Consider the following 18,130-nt stretch of genomic DNA (forward strand, 5'->3'; position numbering starts at 1 on the left):
CCTCGCGCTCATGAGCACCACCACCTCGGGCGCCGCGTACAGTTTGGACAGGCCGCAGGGTGGCGTGGAGGCTTTGTCAGTGAGCCCCAGGTCTCCAATCTTGAGGCGGCCGTCGTAGCCCAGCAGGAAGTTGGCCGGCTTGACGTCGTTGTGGGCCAGGCCGGCGGCGTGCATCGCGCCGAGGGCCTCGGCCAGCTGGCGCAGCACGGGGGCGAGCTGGTCGGGCGACAGGCGCGCCCGGCCGGTGCGGTACCTGTGGCCAGTCATCACGTGGTCCAGGTCCCCCGCCGCCAGCTCAAACAGGTGGTAGGTCGTCACGCAGTTGTCGCCGCAGGCAGACACGATGGGCCTCACCACGCGCGCGTGCGCCGCCGCGCCGCTGAGCTGGTGCTCAAACGCGCCCTCCTCTGAGTCACCCTTGGTGTCGCACTTGAGCGCGTAGCTGCGGCCCAGCAGCGCCACGCGCCGCACCTCGCCCTGGCCGCCGGCGCCCAGGGGCGCCCCGGCGGCGAACACCTCATCCGCGTCGCACCACAGTTGCGACTCGAGCTCGGCATACAGCTCGCTGCCGCACGGCGCCCACTCGCCGCGCGGCAGGTGCGCAGTGTCAATGTTGCAGGGCGCAGCGGGGACCTCGCGGCCGCTGGCGGCGTCGGGGGATGTGCTGCGGCCCGTGTCGGTGCTGCAGCTGTCTGGCGTCTTGAGCCCGGCGGCGGCCTCGGGGGCGATGGATGTGGAGAGGTCGAGCAGGGCGGTGATGCTGATGTCACCGCTGGAGGTCGCGATGGAGGTGGCGGTGATGTCGGGACTGGTGTCCGTGGTGAGGGTGCCGCTGCTGCTGCAGCCTGAGGACGCCCGGGAGCGCCTGCTGGTGGCGCAGCAAGCGGTGAGCCTGGTGGAAGCAAGGGCACAATTTGGGTGGGGAAGTGTGAAGCGGCTTGCTTGAGAAAGAGCATAGATGGCAAGCCGGCGATCCGCCAGCTTTGCTCGTTGCCCTCACGATCGCCTGCAACAGGCTGCTTGGCTGGAGGCGTGACGCTGGCGCCTGATCACAGTGTGCGCCAATCGCCTGAGCGCGCTGACGCAACGGACCGGCGCACTTGCCCCGCAACCTGGCGCGCGCCTCACCTCTTGCACAGCAGAAGACTGTCGTCGCAGGCAGTGGAAGATGCAGAGGCGGAAGGTGGCGGCGCGGCGGCCGGAGGGGCGCGGCCTGCGCGCCGCCGCCGAAGAAGCTTGGCGCAAACGACAGCCGCGGCGCAGCCGGCCACGGCAATCATGGCGGCGCCGCCGGCTGCCCGGCCAACAGCACGCATTGCGCAGCTTGGGTGGGCGGCGACGGGCTGGTCGAGAGCAGCGACATCTGTGCCGTCGGCGGCGTTGGTGGTGGCGTTGCTGCTGGTGCAGCTGCTGCTGCTGCGGCTCGGCAGAGGGATTGCGGCGGGAAGAGATATGGTCGGGGCTGTTGCGAATCAAGTGTATGGTTTATTGCGCCTTTGCATACACAGCTGCCTGTTGTCTGAACCAGGCAGCTGGCACACACTGGCTTGCGCAGCGCACAACAACGCAAAGCAGCGATGCGCACGCAGACAGCCAGATCATGCGCCTGACCTCAGCAGTTCTGTGTCGAGCTTCCGATCGTCAACCAATACCCTGAGTCCCATGCTGCAGCCTGAGATTGGGTCCGCAGAGGCTGCCGGATCGATGTGATGCAATAGATCAGCGAGTTGAGCCACGGAATGATGTTCGGATGCCTTGCAGTATGGGTGCGAATTATGTACCGTATCGAGCGTCGGTCTCAATGAAACTCGCGGGGGTTGTGTAGGCCCATTATTGGAAGTGGAAACATCCCGGGAGCGTTGACTCATTGACTTTGTGAATTACAAGCCACATGAGAAAGGCACATCACCACACAATCATGAGTATAAGCACAGCAGATGGTGCAGCACATAGCATGTATCATGTGCGATCATCGCGCTGCCCGGGCATGTGTTGCTTGAGATCGACAGACACTCATGGGGGCGTTGCCAAAGTCCACCGACCTTGTCTGTGGCGCCTTGTATCATCAGAGCACAGGGCAAAGGCTAGCCTCAATGCAGGAAAGCTGCTGTCAAGCCGGCGGCTGTTCTGTAGCAGGATCACCTGACACCTTGTGCGGGCGTTGACAGCGGCCAAGCGGGTCCCGGCTGCTGCAGTGACAATGTTGTGCAATTGCCCCAGTGCCTGGATACACTCCACTGCCAAAGCGTAGGCCCACATCTTGCACTGCGGAGGCAGCTGGTGCTGTATAGCTGGTCACAGAGCTTGCCGCCAGTTTTGACGATTAGTACTGGACAGCAAGCATCAATGGGCCGGGTGAAGGTTCGATCCTGTGTGTAATATCTGATGGTGAGTGATCACACCACCAGAGCTGCATCGACTTCATGGCAATCACGCGGTTTTGCCTGCCCATAGCATCGACCCAGGCATGCTGCGTGCCGGCTTGTCAGAAAACCTGAAGAGATGAGACGCTTGCACGAGTAGAGTAGATTATAGACCGGGGGCTGAGCACCCAGTATGCTTTAAGGACGGGCGCAAGGGTCAGGGCGGCTGCACGTGCCCTCGCTGCCCCACCGGTGTGGGGGATCTGGAGGCCCCCTTGGGCGCCGAGGGGGCCCTCACACAGCCATGCGTGGGGGCGTGTGTGCCGGACAAGACCTTTACTGGAATCTAGGGTGCCCAAAAGGCTATCAAAACTCCCTGTCATCCACTGGCTGTGTCTGGATGCTAAGGGCTAAACAGGTTGTGTGTGTAAAAGGGCAGGCTGTACTGGGATGGTAGCTGCGGTATTTGCCCCTAGACCAGAGCATCAGACCCAACCATCGCCAGTTCCTGCTTATCTCCTGGACTGCTGAAGTGAATGCATTTGCGTTTTCATGAGTTGGATTTGATGCTTGTGCTAGGCTGAGCATTTCTGGATCGTGTTTGATCGTGCTGCTGACAGTGATATTTTTGATCTACGAATCACAGCCAAAGCCTGTGCAGGCTCCTCCATAATTACTACACGAATGAGAAGCGCATAACCAACCAAGAGGTCCAATCTTGCGCGCTGCAGCAGGCCAGCCTGGCTGTCGCTGCACTGCCGCTGCTTGCGCTGGTGTGTGGATGTTTGCGATCCTTCGTCTACTCCACTGCGACTCAGGCCCTTAGGTGAATGCTTGACTCTTATGAGCGTGGAGCGCTACGAATACCACCACAACCAGCATGAGAAGCCCCCAACAGCCCTAGCTGCTGAGAGTCTCGCCCCCCATGCCGTGTCATGCCCCCATGCTGTGTCATGCTGGGCCTTGCGACCCTCAGCTGTCTGGCGCCCCTGCCCCCTGCTTTCGATACTAATTCAAGGCCTTGATAATCCCAACACCGCAGACAGGACACCCGTGCCGCCAATTCTGCAGAGCGCGAACACGTCATGGACGGCAAGGTGCGCGCCCAGATGACGCCGCCGGTCACATCGCTGCGCTGCTCGTCGCTGCGTGGCTTCTCATGCTGCCCCTGTCACTTAGAAGCCACTATTACAGCGGGTTCGGCGCCTCTCGAATCTCCGCATGTGCGCGATACGCATGAAAGTGCATGGGTGCGGCTGTGCAAATCCCTTTCAAGACGCAGCAGCCCGGCCCAGCTTCATTCACACCTGCTCCTTCACGACCCGTGGACGCTGTGAATCAGCTGGGTCTTCCTCCTGCGCATGCGCACCTCGGCAGGTGATTATCGCAGAACGCATGCATCCCATCCTGCCTGCCGACCCACACTGACCCCTGTTTTGTTGCTGCAATGAAAACCCGATGCCTACCCCAGGGACGCTAGCAGGTGGCCAATCCTGAGTGGAACGCCACCATGCACGACTGCAAGGAGTTGCCAGAGGGCGACGCAGCGCCCTACACCGCCGCGCCCTCCTCCTCCGCCCACGGCGCCGCCCTGCGCGCCAAGCGCGCGTCCACAGAGGCGCGACCCAAAGCGCTGCTGGAGGGGCTCTGTGACTGCAAGGACTGGGAGCTCAAGGCCGAATCCAACATGAAGCTGTCAAAGGTGGGCGCAATAGCGCAGAGGAACATTGCAAGGAGTGCTATTGAGTTGAAGGGGCTGGGCTTTGCGTTGCCATCGCTCGAGGCTCGGCGTTGTGCATCTGGGTTCTGAGCCTTCCTCGCAACTGCGGGGTGGCTGCTGGAGTGGCACGTTTGGCGCACGCATGCAGCAAGCTGAAGCATAGTCGTGCTTCTCGCTCTGCCATGCACAGCGCGTCCCTCCGCCAACAGGCATAATCATCAGGCCCCGCGTCACACACAGCTGCCGTGGTCGTGGCCGCGCCTCCTGCACCCTCCTCCCCTGCCCAGCACAAGGCACACTCCCTGGCGGTGTTGCTGGCCGAGCCCGAGGCCTCTACCACTGGCCCCATCGCCGCTACCACAGCTACCACCGCGGCCACGGCCACCACTAGCATCAGCAGCAACAGCAACGGCCCCATCCAGCTCAACATCACCATCGCCCCCGCCAACGCCCCTTGCCAGGTCAGCGGCTCCGGCAGCTCCCCGCAACGCCATACGTTGGCATGCCACAGCCAGCTCACGCCGTGCCAGGCATCGCAAGTTTCATGGCATGGCGTGTCCAATATTTGGAGTCTAGGACATTTCTGGAATCCATATCATAGTCGTGTTGCAGTACTGATGTGATCATTGGTTTTCCTACAAGCTGGTGTGTGCTTTGAGGCTTTGGTCCCTCACATGCGCCCCGCCACGGGCCCCAAACTCTTGGCCCCTCACATGCGCTGTGTGCATCAACCCCACCAGGAGGCCGAGGCGCGCGCCGCGCGCGCGGAGGCAAGCGCGGCGGCGGCCGACGCGCGTGTCGCACGCATGAGGGATCACCTGGAGCGCCAGCTGCGCAAGAGCCAGGACCAGGCGGTGGGCGGGGCGCCACCATGGCTCACCCCTGACCTTCATGTGCCCGGCAGCACACGCCTGTGCATCAGGCCGCTGTCCATCAGCTGCTGGCCAGCCGCCAATCACAAATCTGCAGCGTACCTGCTGGCTTCGACCAGGCCCTTCCTCTCAATCCGCATTGCGCAAACAACTTGGCAACAGGCGGAGCTGGAGGTGGCCAAAGCGCAGCTCCGGGAGCTGGCGGCGTGCAAGGCGCGCGCGGCGGACGCGCTCCGCGGCCAGTTTGACGTAGGTCGGGCGTGCAGCGCCACGGGCGCTCTGGGGAGCTTGCGAGCTCACAAGCCTGGGCAGCCGGCTCTCTATCGCTGCCGCTGGCTGCACAGGGCCGGGTGCTTGTCGAATCAAATCTGCGCTGCCCAATTGGGCCGGCTCAAATTGCACAATGGCTTCTCAAGGGTCCACACGTACATGGCCAACAGCCAGCACATGATGCCTAGCCACTGGTGGCCTGTGTTGCTTGCAGGACCTGTTGGAGGCAAACAGCGCGCTGAACGCGCTCAAGCCGCACCAGGCCAAGTCGCGCATGTCGCGCACGGTGAGCTGGGACCCTGCAGGATTCTGCAGGCCCACGCACAGATTTGCACTGAAATCGACGACTGAAGTCATGCAGCTGCGGCCACCCTTGCTCCCTGCGGCGATCCAATGCCTGCGGGCGCAGGTTGCCTTTGCCTTGGAGCGCTACGCTACCTGGGTTCCCGACAAGACACATCTTCACACAAAACAATTGTATACCCGCCCTTCAACTGTCACTCCTGCAGACCCGCTACAACGACCGCGCCGCCTGAACAATCTGCCATGCTGTCTCAGATCACCCGAGCCTATGTCGTACCACCGCCGATGGCGCAGCAACGCGCCCCAAATGCACATGAACAAACCGCCCAGTGCGACAGCAGCTTTGCACGTCTTGCCCGTCTGTGTGTCTGCTCATGACTGCCTGGCAATCCTGAGTGTCCCACTGCCCGTCACCGGGGATGAGCCATATGAACTCCTGGCTGTTCTGTATGGCTTCTGCATTGCACCTGCCTTTCAATAACATTGCGCAGCAACCACCCTATCTGACCGATCAACCATCTTGAGCAGCACAGCAATGGCCCCCCCTTTGCTGACCAGCAAACATGACCCTTTCTTTCACACAGATCATCATTGCCAGCCGCAACGAGCGTCCCCGTCAATTTTCTAGTGTAATACATATGTTTACTTTAGGTAGAAACATTCAACCATCATGCGCAAACTGGCTGTTGCGGCTAGGTGGATGCTGGTGGCATTTTCATTTTTGAAACTGCATTGATCGATGCTGTGCTGGTCTTGTGTACTCATGCCTTGAGGTGATTTCATTGTTCAGAAATGTGCTGAATTGGAGTAATCATCCAGGACGACAGGGCTTAACAGTGCTCAGCAGGGGCAGCAGAGCACCACTCAGGGCCCCAGGGGGGGGGCAGACGAGGAAAGAGCCGAGAGAGAGCAGCAGGATGCAAGACTCGCAGGCGTTGGGGTGACGTGTCTAGAGACAGCAGTCCTCAAGAGGATCAATCGGAGGGCCAAAAGGATCACGCCATCACTTACCTCAGCTTTCAATCAGACACCAGCACAGAAAGCCGCAGCTCCAGCTATCCGCCCGGGCTCTGATGGACTCCTGTGCTTCCAAGCAAGAAGGCCTTACTTGCCAGCTACCAGAAAGTCATTGATGTGCTTGACGCCGTTAGAATGATATTTTGGGCGGGCTTGTAACGGATTCCCGACAGCTGGGATGAAAGGCTGCTGCTGCTGCTGCTGCTGCTGCTGCTGCTGCTGCTGCTGCTGCTGCTGCTGCTGCTGCTGCTGCTGCGGCTGCAATTGCATGACCGAGAGATTTGAAAATGGGATTACAAGGGCAATACGTATGTGCGGCACGACTCGCTTTACATTCATTTATAATGCTTGTAGTGTGAGAATGGCGCCTGCTTCAGTGCAGGAACAGCAAGCAGGTGAGCGGTCAAGCCAAGCTGGAGCTGCGCTGCACCACAGGCTGCTGGAAAGCAACATTGCGCTTTGTGTTGTGGCTAAAGCAAGCTGTGGATTGGGTTGGCGGTGCTTTGGGTGCTGCCAAGCCGGAGGCCCGGTTGGCGGCTGGAACAGCGGGGGCTTGGGCATCAAGTATGGTTGACGGCGCATGTGCGGCGCACAAAAAGAGGAGTGCGCACCAAAAGGCTGCTGGCATGGTGGTTGTTTGGAAAATATAAGTAACTGCAGGTACCACGCAGCGTCTCCAAACAATGCCTGTTGGAAATGCCACCATCAATCTCCTGTGCAACTGGCAAGCTCAGCAGCAAGGCAAGTGGACAGTGGGCCAGGTGGCAGAGCGCATTTGTGGGAGGATCCCCAGTGAGAAGGCAACCCTTGGGGGCGCTCGGCTCATGAGCCGTAGCCAGGATCAAGACACCACATGCTCCTCGGGCAGCGCTGTCCTCTTGATAACTACCAGTCGCTTTCCAGCGTGTGCCGGTGACGCCAAATGACGCTGCACCACGCCGACACCTGCATGCCCCCTGCAAGAACGCCGCCAAGCGCAAAACACTGTGTCTGGCGGGTGGCGGGCATTGGGCCCCCACCAAAGCGGGCCCGTGCACTGTCGGTGAAAGGATGCAGTAAACAGTTGGCCCAATTATCCCACTTCCAGGCCCCTGAAATGCCGGGTGCCAGTGGACCCCTTCGAAAGGTGAGTCACGGCGCCAGGCCGAGTGCCGGTGCGGGCGACAATGCCCCAGGGACCTCGGCCTACATCAGAACACGACAATGTCCTCCCTGTCCCCCTGCGCCCCCTTGAAGCCCAGCTGCTGCAGGCCAGGCAGGACCGCCATCTGGGGTTGGGGTTGGAGAGGGAGGCGAGGGGGCAGCGGGAAAGTGGGGATGCGGGCGGAGCGTGCAGGTAGAATTTGCAGGGGGACGGTGGGGGTGTCCTTGTGCGCGAGAAGAGTGAGTGAGGAGGGGGAATTGTACCCGTGCAACTTGTGCCAGGTGCCTGGATTGGGCAACCCCATCATGGCAAAGGTGGGTTGGCTTGAGAGTTTGGCTGACGTGCGAGCTAGGCGGGTCAGTTGCGCCGCGAGGGCAGCAGCTCGCGGCAGTGGCATTGGGCACTGGTTCGCCGGGGCAGGGGGGTCGGCACGCAGCAGCAGGGCAAGCTTGTGAGCGTGGTTTCGAGCGCGGTGCACCCGTCTGAACCCATGTCATCTTAAATCAATCAAACCATTCGACAACGCGCGGCACAGACGGATACTGCACTTTTGTTGTGAGATTCCTTACGACCAGCTCCCTGGCAGCAATTACATGCCCCCTCCCCTCCCCTCACCTCGATCATGCCAGGCGGGCCGCACATGAGGGCTAGGGAGTTGGGGCCCGACGGCAGCAGGTGCTGCGCCAGCATGTCCAGGGTCACCTGCAGCGCACCAGTCGTGGGCCTGCTGTCAGTGACGAGTGACGGGTGGCCGAGGTGCATGGCAGTACACCGGGTGTCGACAGCTCTGGCTGGCGCTGCGCTTGCCACAGTATCTCGGCGCAACTGGGGTATGAATCAAGCCCAAGGGCGCAGCCTCGGCCAAACAGGGGCTCAGGGATGTCGTCCGCATAACGCAAACAGCCCCGGGGCGACGTGAGGTTGTCAACGTGCGCCACAATCACGGGAGGTGTGCAGCTCACCCTGCCGCTGGAGCCGGCCCAGCCGTGTGGCGGCTGCTCCAGGACGTACCTCACAGTGAACCTTTTTCAGGGGGTTGAATATGGGGGTTGGGGTTAAAGGGGAGGTGAGCGGTTCAGGCGCGCGAGAAGGCGGTGGCAGGTTGTGTGGGTGCGTGTGATGAGGTGGGTGGGCTGGAAGGTGGATTTGCGCATTTGCGCTGGACATGGGGCTTGACGGGATAATTGTGAGGGGCAGGGGTGTGAGTTGGTGATTGTTCGGCCAGGCGTGGGGCGGCCTACGGCTGAACTCCTTAGTACGGCTGCCAGCCTAGTGAGCTGCAGGCTGCACCCTACCAAAATGGCCGGAATGCCCCTAGGAGAACACCACCGTCCAGAATTGAACCCTTTGCGCTAGAAGAACACAAAACACGCATTCACAAAGGTGCAGGCAGTGATCTAACAGAGGCGCTAGGCTTCACGGTTTGATGGTCCAATGGAAGCCTGGCCCGCACCTGTCGGGGTGCTTGGCTGCAAATGCGTCCAGCTCGTGCCGCAGCCAGATGTCGCCCTCCCCCTTGTTTGCATACAACAGCGACAGCCGCGTCGGGTCTGAAGGGTCGCTCAGCGCCTCACGGATGACCTGGTCAAGACGGCCCGGGAGGGGCGGAAGCCAGGGGAGGCACGGTGTGAATGGCGAGGGCGGGATTCTATATGGGGAGCGAGGGGTAGACGGGGGGCGGGTTGTTTGCGGGAGGGCGCGGGCACAGGTGGCAATCAGATACGCGCCTACTGGTCGAGTGACGATGGAGCAGAAACCGGCGTTCAGCCCAAAGCAATGTTTACACAAACCAGGCAGGGAGGCCTCGCCTGAGCCCGCCCCTGGTGCGCAGGCAACAGCCTGCTCGCGCTGGCAGGCCGTCCCCTTGCGCCCCAGCCCGGTGCCTGCCGCGTTGCACCTGCCGCCCCCGGCCCCCCATCTCCTTCCTCGCACCCCCTTGTCCCATGGCCTGGGGCCTGCTGCCTCGCGCCTCGCGCTCTGCAGCGCACGCACCGCGTAGCAGGGGGTGATGCCTGAGCCGCCGGCGACAAAGGACAGCCACCTGGCAGAGCCTGGCCGCCTGTTGAATACGTAGCTTCCCGCCCCCGCGTAGTCAAACTTGCCCATCGGCCCCTTGACACTGATGGTGTCGCCGGGCTGCGTGTTTTGGGTGGAGGTTGGTGGGTTGTTGGGGTTGCGGCTTGAGGGTCGTTCGGGCTCGAGCAGCGCGTTGTGAGCCGCGGGTGTCATGTACACTGACGCTTTACTGACAAGGACTGGGTGCGTTCAAGGGGGCAGGGTCGGTTGCGTACCTCATGCGCGAGGCTCACTCATACCTGTGTCCCCCAATCCTCCACCCCTATGTGTTTATTCTTCGCTCATAGCTCCTGTTTCGCTGCCAAAGGCAGCTCGTGCTCCCCCTCAAATTCTCTTTGCAACCTCCCTCCCCTTCTCGTGCCGCAGCCAGGCTCACCTTGAGCCGTGCCAGGTGCTGACTCATCTTGCCCCCCTCTGGGAACCTGGGGTTCTCCCCAGCCCAATACACCTGATGTGGCAGGCAATTTGGCACCATGAAAAGGAAAATCTACGGTCAGCAGCACGGCAGGTGCCCACGGCTGGGTGGCAAGGGCAAGCTAAGCAGCGCACTGTGGCCGGGGGCAAAGGGCGTTGCTGCATCAGTTGAACCATTTTGTATCAAACTGCGTGTGTTGCAACTGGGCGGGCTGCTGTCCTTACGCCACGGCTTGCTCAAGGAATCCCACGCCCATTTTCAAAAAGCCGCCCATCCCAAGCCTTGGAACTTGCCCCACTGCTCCTTGACCCCAGGAGCTAGCCCCTGACCCAGGCCATGCAAGCAGCTGACCAGCATGTGCGTGCCTGTTCCTGCGCGCACGCAGCCGCGTGAACATCACGCCTGGACCCCCTCCTGCACAACAAACGCGCACCTTAAGCAGCAGATCCAGCCGCCCCAGGTCCCTGTCACTGCTGAGGGGCGTGTAGGCGCGTGCCACCAGCTCCCCGCCGATGTCTGGGGCCGGTTTTTGGAGGGGCGGTTTGATCGGCGGCGTCGCATTTGGGTGCAGGGTCCGTGGTCTGGCGCGAAGGTTCTCGTTTGGGGCAGGATGTGACGTGAACGCAAACTATGCGGACAAATTTGGAACTCGACAGCTGGCGTACGCATGAGCTGAAAAGCTGCACTGGCGGCGCCAAAGCAGCAACGCGGCCCGTTCAAAGCACGTCATGACTTGCCCCTCGCTAACGCAAGGTTAACCCAACCATCAGGCACAACAGCGTGTTCCCCCTTTCCAAAGGGGTTTCCCTTCTGTTGCTGGCAAAGTGTATGAGATGTGTAAATGTGACAATCACACGGCAAGCCCCCAAAAGCGTGTGCTCACCTGCAAACAGAAACACGTGCTTCCCGCACGGCAGCCCGACCCGGTGCTGCGGGCTGGGCAGCGCAAAACGCATGAGGTACGTGTCGTGACTCAGCCGCTGGCTGCTCTCCAGGGGCAGGTTGTACCGCACCCGCGGGTCCGCCAGCGCCACCGGCGCTGACATCACCGCGACGTCATCGGCGGACGGCACCGCGGCCGCGGCGGGCGGCGGCGGCGGGAGCGGGGAGGGGGGCCGCAGCTCCCGGACCTCCGCCAGCACGGCCTCTGCTGCCGTGGACGCGGGCGCGGCTGCTGCTGCTGCTGCTGTGGCGGCGGCGGCGGCGGCGGCCGCGGAGATGGAGGCGGAGGCGGCCACAGCGACGGGCTTTGGTTTGGGGCCGCTCAGGGCGCCGATCCTGAACCTTTTGAGGAGGGCCTTGGCCTCTGCGCTGTGGATGGCGTTGAACTCCTCTGTGGCGTCAACGCCTGTGGTAGATTACATGTGCCATGAAAAGGGCAGTGTTCATGGCTGCGCGTGTGATTGTCTCACACGCGAACGCAGCTGCAACAACGCACACGCACACGCGCGCACACCTGGCATTTGTGGCTGATCAGCAGCTGCAACGACATCACAACCAACTGCACTCCCACTGCTGTCCAATGGGCGTGGCATGCTGGGGTTGGAATGCCGTCTGCCTTTACCTGCCCTCCTGTGCCCACATTCCTCCGCCTCTTCGTCTCACACACCCCACACCACACCTCTCCACGGCCTGCACCCATCCCGCATACCCCACCCCCCTGAGCCTTTCATATCTGAACCACCCACTCCGCCACCCTGCTCACCTGCATTGAGCAGGATGCTCTCAGCCCCCCCAGGGTGGTCATCAAGGTATGACGTCACATCAAACACCTGCCGGAGATTAGCGCTGGCGTCAGTGGTGCCGGCCGGTGTCTGGTCTCAAAGATGGGGCGGCAAGCGGCCGCGCATGCCGGGCGGTCCGGGCCGCATATACAGCAGCATCGCAGGGTAAGGATGGCTAATCAAGGGCGTTCGCTCGTAATCAATAGTGCTCCACAGTAAAGCAGTAAGGGGTCAAGCCGGAGCCCTGCGGTGACAGCAAGCCAAGGGAAAATTTGCCTGTTGTGAGGGCCACCGCACCTCTCCGTCCACTACCATCCAGCATGAGTCATCGGATGCGTGCTTGGACACCTGTGTCCGTGCGTGTGCATGTGCCTAGGTTTCGGTAACAGACATAGACTTGTAAGTGTGCCTGAAATGTGCCAGCTGGCAGGGGCGGACAGGGTTGGGCGACCGTCCGCTGTCGCACAATGCGTTTCAGTTGCCTGCGTGTCACCGCTCTGCTGCCCCCACAGCCGGCACAGGCAGCTCGCACAACGCGCTTCTATTGTCTACAAACGCGTGAGGGACCCTTGCAGGGGTCCAGATGGGCACCGAGCCCCGACCCCGCACCTGCCGCAGCGAATAGAGCGTGTCCGCCGCCGCATGCCCGGCCGCCGCGTTGGCTGCAGATGCTGCACCCAAAGTACCTGGTGCGGGCGCCGGGGTCGCGAGCGACGGCACGACGGACTCTGGCGGCGCCGCTGCGGACTGCGCCGCGGCCGTCGCTGCGTCGACCACGGCAGCAATTACAGCACTGCCGGCGGCGGCATGCGGCGGGCAGCTGGCGCTGCTCAGGCCGCGGGGGAGCCATTGGCGCCGCTGAGGTGTTGGGCGCGGTGCCGCCGCCGCTGCGGCGGCGATGGGGACCCAAATGCTCGCCGCTGCAGCGGCAGCAGCCGCGGCGATCACGGGTGCTGTGGCACGCCCGAGCAATTGCTGGCGCGCAGCTGCCAGCAGCATCACCGCTGTTTGGTATTATGATAGGCTCCGGCAGGGACTAGGGCCAAAGTTCCTATGTCTGCACCCTCGGAGGCGCCTTGGCAAACGTAGCTGGTGATGCAAGAGCGCGGCAGGGCGCACTGACAATGAGACAACTGTCTTGAGTGGTGACGCGCTTTGAACGGAACGGCGCAGGGCGACACGATTCAGTCAGAGGATTGATGATAGTTGAAATGAACGCATTGGGTACGTCGAACGCGAGTCTTCTTGGTTGTATTCGCCAGGTGACCCCTTCCGGGTGGCCCTTGCCGGTAATACACGTAGTCGACCATCCCTCTTCTGGGACGAGAATAAGCCAACCTTTGACGTTTGGGCTGCTATAGCATTTCCACGTCTCGCTGGTGCTGCACGGTGTCGGAGGTCAGATCCCAGATACCGCCGAAAGCAAAAAAGCTCCTGATCATCAACCCCCTGCAGCATCATGAGGCGTGGATCAACCAAGCTGATGCGTATGGCGATGGCGGCCGGCGCCCGAGCCTCCGCCCAGGGCGGCGCAGTGGCCGCCACTACAGGGCCTGCCGCGGGCAACGTGGCCACTGTGCTGCGCCGCGCCGCGCCCGCCCTGGCGCCATTCGTGCAGCTGCGCGGTTTCGCTGCGGCCGCGCAGCCAGCGCTGCAGACTGACATGTTCTGCTTCCAGGTATGCAGTCAAGGCATGGGTTGGGCAGCGCCAGGGGCGGCCCCTCGCGCTGCAGGGGCCGATGACCGGGCGTCGCCTGGCAAAGTTGGCAGACCGGACTAGCTGCGGCGCGGAGCAGCGCAGCGTGACGCATGCCCCATGCCCAAGCCACCCTAGATACATCCAGCCTCAAGCCCAACCAAGCGCAAACCAGCAACAAATTTGACCCAGCCACAGACGGCCTTTCATCATGCGCACACCGAGCCCAAAATCGAACCACCAGCCCATCATCTTCGCCTGCGTCGGCCCTCTCCCGCCCCTTGCAGTGCGAGCAGACGCAGGACGGCACTGGCTGCACCACCACCGGCGTCTGCGGCAAGACGCCCCTCGTGGCCGGCCTGCAGGTGGGAAGGGATCTGAACATGATGGCGATGTTGTTGATGAGGGGAGCTGCACTGCCCACAGCCCGTGTGTGCGGCCAGCCCGGCGGCCCAGCAGCTGCGTCGTTTGGGCTGCGTCGCGGCGTAGCACTCAAGCGGTGCAAGCAAATGCATAACATGCATTGGCGCTTGCAGCACTATACAACTGGCTTGCATCTTCTGGCCCCAATACTCCATCATGCTGCCAGGATCGCACGTACTCATCCGTCCCAATCCCCGCACAACCCGCCCTGCTGCGCGCATCCCCCAACTCCTCTCGCACGCACGCACGCACGCACGCACGCACGCACACACACACACACACACACACACACACACACACACACACACACACGCATGCAAGCACACACGCATGCAAGCACACAAGAGCGCAAGAACACACGCACGCACACGCACACACGCCCACCCAACCCCCAGGATCTGACCATGTACTCTCTCAAGGGCCTCGCGGCCTGGTCCCTGGCCGCGCGTGCTGTCGGTGTCATCGACCCCGAGGTTGGCCGCCTGTGCGCGCTTGATGCTGTTGTGGCAAGCGTGCGTGTGCCTGCGTGCCTGCGTGCGTGCATACGCATGGGTATGCATGGCAGTGGGTGGAGGGCCGCACGCATTTGGTGCTTCCCACTAGCAGCCCTGGGCCATAGGTCCGACCTTGGAAACTTGCCGTGTGTGCGAGCGCATCGTGCCGCAGTGCACAGTCACCTGCGCGCTAGTCGCCTCGGCCAGGGCCGGCTGCACACACGTCTACGCTAGCCTCTGTTGACTCTGCAGATAGATAGATAAGTTACTCATGCCATAGCATCACTGCCATCGGCCCCTCTGCACTCCTCAAACTCGCAATCATATTACAGATTGACACTTTCATCAACGGGTCTGTCTTTGCCACCCTCACCAACGGTGAGACGGCACGCGCCTGCTTTCAGCTTGTTCATGAGGCGGCGCTGCTGCAGGCCCCACGGTGCTCCACTTTCGAGCGCTGCGGCTGGCTTGCCCCAAACATCAGAGCCTCTCGGCTGCTGTTCATGCCGACGCCCTGATCCGAACGTTCAGGTCAATGCCCGACAGCGCCCCCTGCATTATATTGTGACTGATTCCTGACAACACACCTCCCGTAATCCCTCGCCGCCAGTCAACTTTGATGACGCGCGCTTCGTGGAGATCCTGCAGCAGGCAGACGCCTTCAAGGCGCGCCTGGCGGCAGCCGTCAAGGCCAAGGGGGGCGCGCCGCCCCAGGGTGCCTCCGCTGAGGAGCTGGGCTGGGGGGCTGCCGGGCTGCCGCACCCCGTGTCGTGGAGCGTGCCCAAGGGGGCGGGCGCCAAGGAACTGCAGCGCATCTCGCGCCAGGTGGGCTGCTCAATCGGGTGGGGGTGCCGGGCTGTGGCTTTTCCGAGGGGGTGTTGCTGGCCCCGCCAGCCGCAGCCGAGCGGAGCAGGTTGCCTTGGATGCTACGTTCAGGACACTCTGTGCCACAGCTGTGTGTTCGATTGAGATTTATGGATAAAGCATGCAATTGGATCAAGCATGCAATTGGTACCCAAAGCACACCCGTTCATAAAACCGGCCCGCACACCACCTGAACCCTCAGGTGGGCGTCGACGCGCGCCGCCGCACCCTGGGCGCCACCCTGGCAGGCCTGCAGGAGTGCCTCGCATACGGTGGGCGGGCGGGCGGGTGGATGAGTGCGTGGGGGGGAGTCATTGGCGCTGGGTTGGCGTTGGTTGCGGCCTGGTTTGTGTAGGGCGCACACCAGGCCTCGCAGCTGCCGCCTACCCTGTCCAGCAGTTGCCCAGGCCTATTTCCTGCTGCTGCGTTTTGCCCTGATGCTGTGTCTGGACTGCCCCTGCACACAATCACGCCTGTTCCTGCTCGCCTGCTTGCCCATTTGCCCAACTGCGTCCCTAGCAAGTTGTGCGCTTGTCTGTTGTACTTCTTACGTGCCCCTGCTCTCTCCCTCACACTTCATGGGCACCTGCCCGCCCCCAGGCATCAAGGGCGTCGCCGCCTACACCCACCACGCCGGTGAGCCGCGCGCCTGCTCCTCCTCCGCCGCCGCCGCCTCAACTCCCGCTCATCCAAGACCAGATTTGCCCTGCAACCGGCAATCAGAACACACTCAGGAGTCCCTTCAATCGTTCAGCATCCCCAGCCACCTCAAACCCCCCCAATATATTCTTGTCTACCCTTCCCGCTGCGCCCTACCTCTAACGATTCCACGAACTCCACATGACATTACCTTAACACATACATGCAACCCCTCGCCTACGCAGACATGCTCGGCGCGCGCGACCCTGCCCAGTACGCCGCCATCCAGGAGGCCCTGGTGTTCCTGGCCTCCCCCGCCGCCAAGGACGCCGGTGCCGTGCTGGAGTGGCTGCTGCGGCTGGGGGGCGTCAACCTCAAGACCATGCAGATGCTGTCCGAGGCCCACGCGGGCAGGTGGGGCCGCGAGTTTGCGCGTTGTTCCCAATTTTGGAGCAGCGCCGTGGCGCGAGTTTGGCCAGGCAGCGCACCAGGAGGCGGCGGTGTCATGCCGCAGCCAGTGAATGCCGCCGACCCCGCCGCCTCGGCGGCCTGTCTGCCTGTTGCAGCGGTCCATTGGATCAGTTTTGCAAATGAAAGACTGTCCGCTCGCCTCTTTCCCTCATCCTCGAACCTGTCCCAGCCATGCACGCACCCACATCACCACTCCCCAACCCTACCTGGCGCCTGCTACCCCCAGGTTTGGCGCCCCCGAGCCGACCCAGGTGACGCTGTCGGTGCGCCCCGGCCCCTGTATCCTCGTCAGCGGCCACGACATGGCGGACATGGACGCCCTGCTGCAGGCCACAGAGGGCAAGGGCATCAACGGTGAGCCCCTTGGGAACGGCGGTGCGCGCAGGCGCCCCTTCGAGGCTGGGGTGCGCCATCACTCTGTCACCGAATCATTGTGGCTGGCGGCGATGAAAGGTTGCTCGCCGGCGGGGGTTCTTGGTTGGCGGCGGCCGGGCACATAGACGTGTGGATGAGGAAAGGGGCCTCGCTTGTGAGTCTAGTGCGTACGCCCTGTTTGTACTGCCGACGTCGGCCCCCTTCCAGAGCATGCCTTGCCCCTTGGGCCCAAGCCCTTCCTCCCACGGCGGCCTGTTGACATCAACCCATGCTGGCCTGGATCAACCCTCTGCCTCCAGTCTACACTCACGGCGAGATGCTGCCGGCCCACGCCTACCCCGGGCTGAAGAAGTACCCCCACCTGGCAGGGCACTACGGCGGCCCCTGGCAGCTGCAGAAGGTGGGGCAAGATTGGTCTGGCCAGGCCGTTGGGGGTGTGTGGTCCAAATGCGTGAGAACGGCTTGGTCTGGGTAGGGCGGGGGTGGCTGGGCCGGGTCAGGGTTGCTTTTGCTGCCCTTATTATCAAAGGAGCCGCTTGCGCACACCCAACACCTCGCGGGCGAAATTGTCGCGATGCGCCGCGCCGCCTGCGTGCGTGTCACTCCGCGACGCGTAATGTCGCAGCCACGGACCCTGCTTACCCATGCAACCCCTCCATCCACCCCACCCCACCCGCAGCGCGAGTTTGCGATGTTCCCTGGCGCCATCCTGGCCACCACCAACTGCGTGCTGGAGCCCCCCAAGAGCTACAAGGACCGCCTCTTCACCACAAACGAGGCCGGCCTCACGGGTGGGGCTGGCAATGGGGTGCACATGTGGGGGGGCCACCAGCCAGCAGACGATGAAGGTCAAGCCAAGAGGGGACAGTGTCGCAGCTGACGGGCCCCCTCTCAAGCCTGCCAGCGCGCCCCCTGGTCTGCCTGCCAGCAGCCTTACTTTTGGCGTGCTTTTATGCAGGCTTGCTGCTGTCTGCACAGATGCGTGGGGTTGCCGCGCGTGCGTGTGAACCCTGCTGCACTGCTGCTTACCACCGCCCGACCATCCAGCGCTCCTCTCCCCCTGATTGAACGCCATCTCCCCATGCCGGCCCTTGATGCGCCCAGGCGTGAAGCACATCGGCGACGCCAAGGGCGGCCCCAAGGACTACTCTGCGCTCATTGCCAAGGCGCTGGAGTGCGAGGGGTTCAATGATGAGACGTCACCAGAGCTGGACCAGGGGCACCCCGGCCACTTCACCACTGGCTTTGGGCACCAGGTGGGTGG

The 18,130-nt window shown here is 62.5% G+C and overlaps 4 protein-coding genes across 4 annotated transcripts; 2 read left to right on the forward strand and 2 right to left on the reverse strand.

Annotated features, from left to right (window-relative positions):
- Window positions 1-8: 8 nt before the first annotated feature.
- MNEG_6113 (hypothetical protein) lies at window positions 9-1,316 on the reverse strand (the record flags this gene model as incomplete). The annotated part of the gene is made up of 3 exons (XM_014045410.1): window positions 9-24; window positions 254-892; window positions 1,129-1,316. The coding sequence occupies 3 exons, from the start codon at window positions 1,314-1,316 to the stop codon at window positions 9-11; spliced, it is 843 nt and encodes a 280-aa protein (XP_013900864.1).
- A 2,557-nt stretch (window positions 1,317-3,873) lies between these two features.
- MNEG_6114 (hypothetical protein) lies at window positions 3,874-5,761 on the forward strand (the record flags this gene model as incomplete). Its single annotated transcript, XM_014045411.1, has 6 exons — window positions 3,874-4,065; window positions 4,371-4,544; window positions 4,824-4,937; window positions 5,118-5,204; window positions 5,440-5,511; window positions 5,735-5,761. The coding sequence occupies 6 exons, from the start codon at window positions 3,874-3,876 to the stop codon at window positions 5,759-5,761; spliced, it is 666 nt and encodes a 221-aa protein (XP_013900865.1).
- A 1,974-nt stretch (window positions 5,762-7,735) lies between these two features.
- Window positions 7,736-11,643, reverse strand: MNEG_6115 (cytochrome b5 reductase 2; the record flags this gene model as incomplete). The annotated part of the gene is made up of 9 exons (XM_014045412.1): window positions 7,736-7,813; window positions 8,305-8,391; window positions 8,652-8,712; window positions 9,143-9,270; window positions 9,682-9,825; window positions 10,142-10,213; window positions 10,614-10,696; window positions 11,064-11,528; window positions 11,637-11,643. The coding sequence occupies 9 exons, from the start codon at window positions 11,641-11,643 to the stop codon at window positions 7,736-7,738; spliced, it is 1,125 nt and encodes a 374-aa protein (XP_013900866.1).
- A 1,756-nt stretch (window positions 11,644-13,399) lies between these two features.
- MNEG_6116 (hydroxylamine reductase) lies at window positions 13,400-17,873 on the forward strand (the record flags this gene model as incomplete). The annotated part of the gene is made up of 12 exons (XM_014045413.1): window positions 13,400-13,582; window positions 13,888-13,965; window positions 14,419-14,496; window positions 14,850-14,895; window positions 15,128-15,342; window positions 15,584-15,653; window positions 15,982-16,017; window positions 16,266-16,434; window positions 16,718-16,845; window positions 17,166-17,266; window positions 17,546-17,657; window positions 17,845-17,873. 12 exons carry the CDS (start codon window positions 13,400-13,402, stop codon window positions 17,871-17,873), a joined length of 1,245 nt encoding a protein of 414 aa, XP_013900867.1.
- Window positions 17,874-18,130: the final 257 nt, after the last annotated feature.

Source organism: Monoraphidium neglectum, assembly GCF_000611645.1.
Source record: "Monoraphidium neglectum strain SAG 48.87 unplaced genomic scaffold scaffold00965, whole genome shotgun sequence".
In the NCBI taxonomy this organism is placed as follows: Eukaryota; Viridiplantae; Chlorophyta; class Chlorophyceae; order Sphaeropleales; family Selenastraceae; genus Monoraphidium; species Monoraphidium neglectum.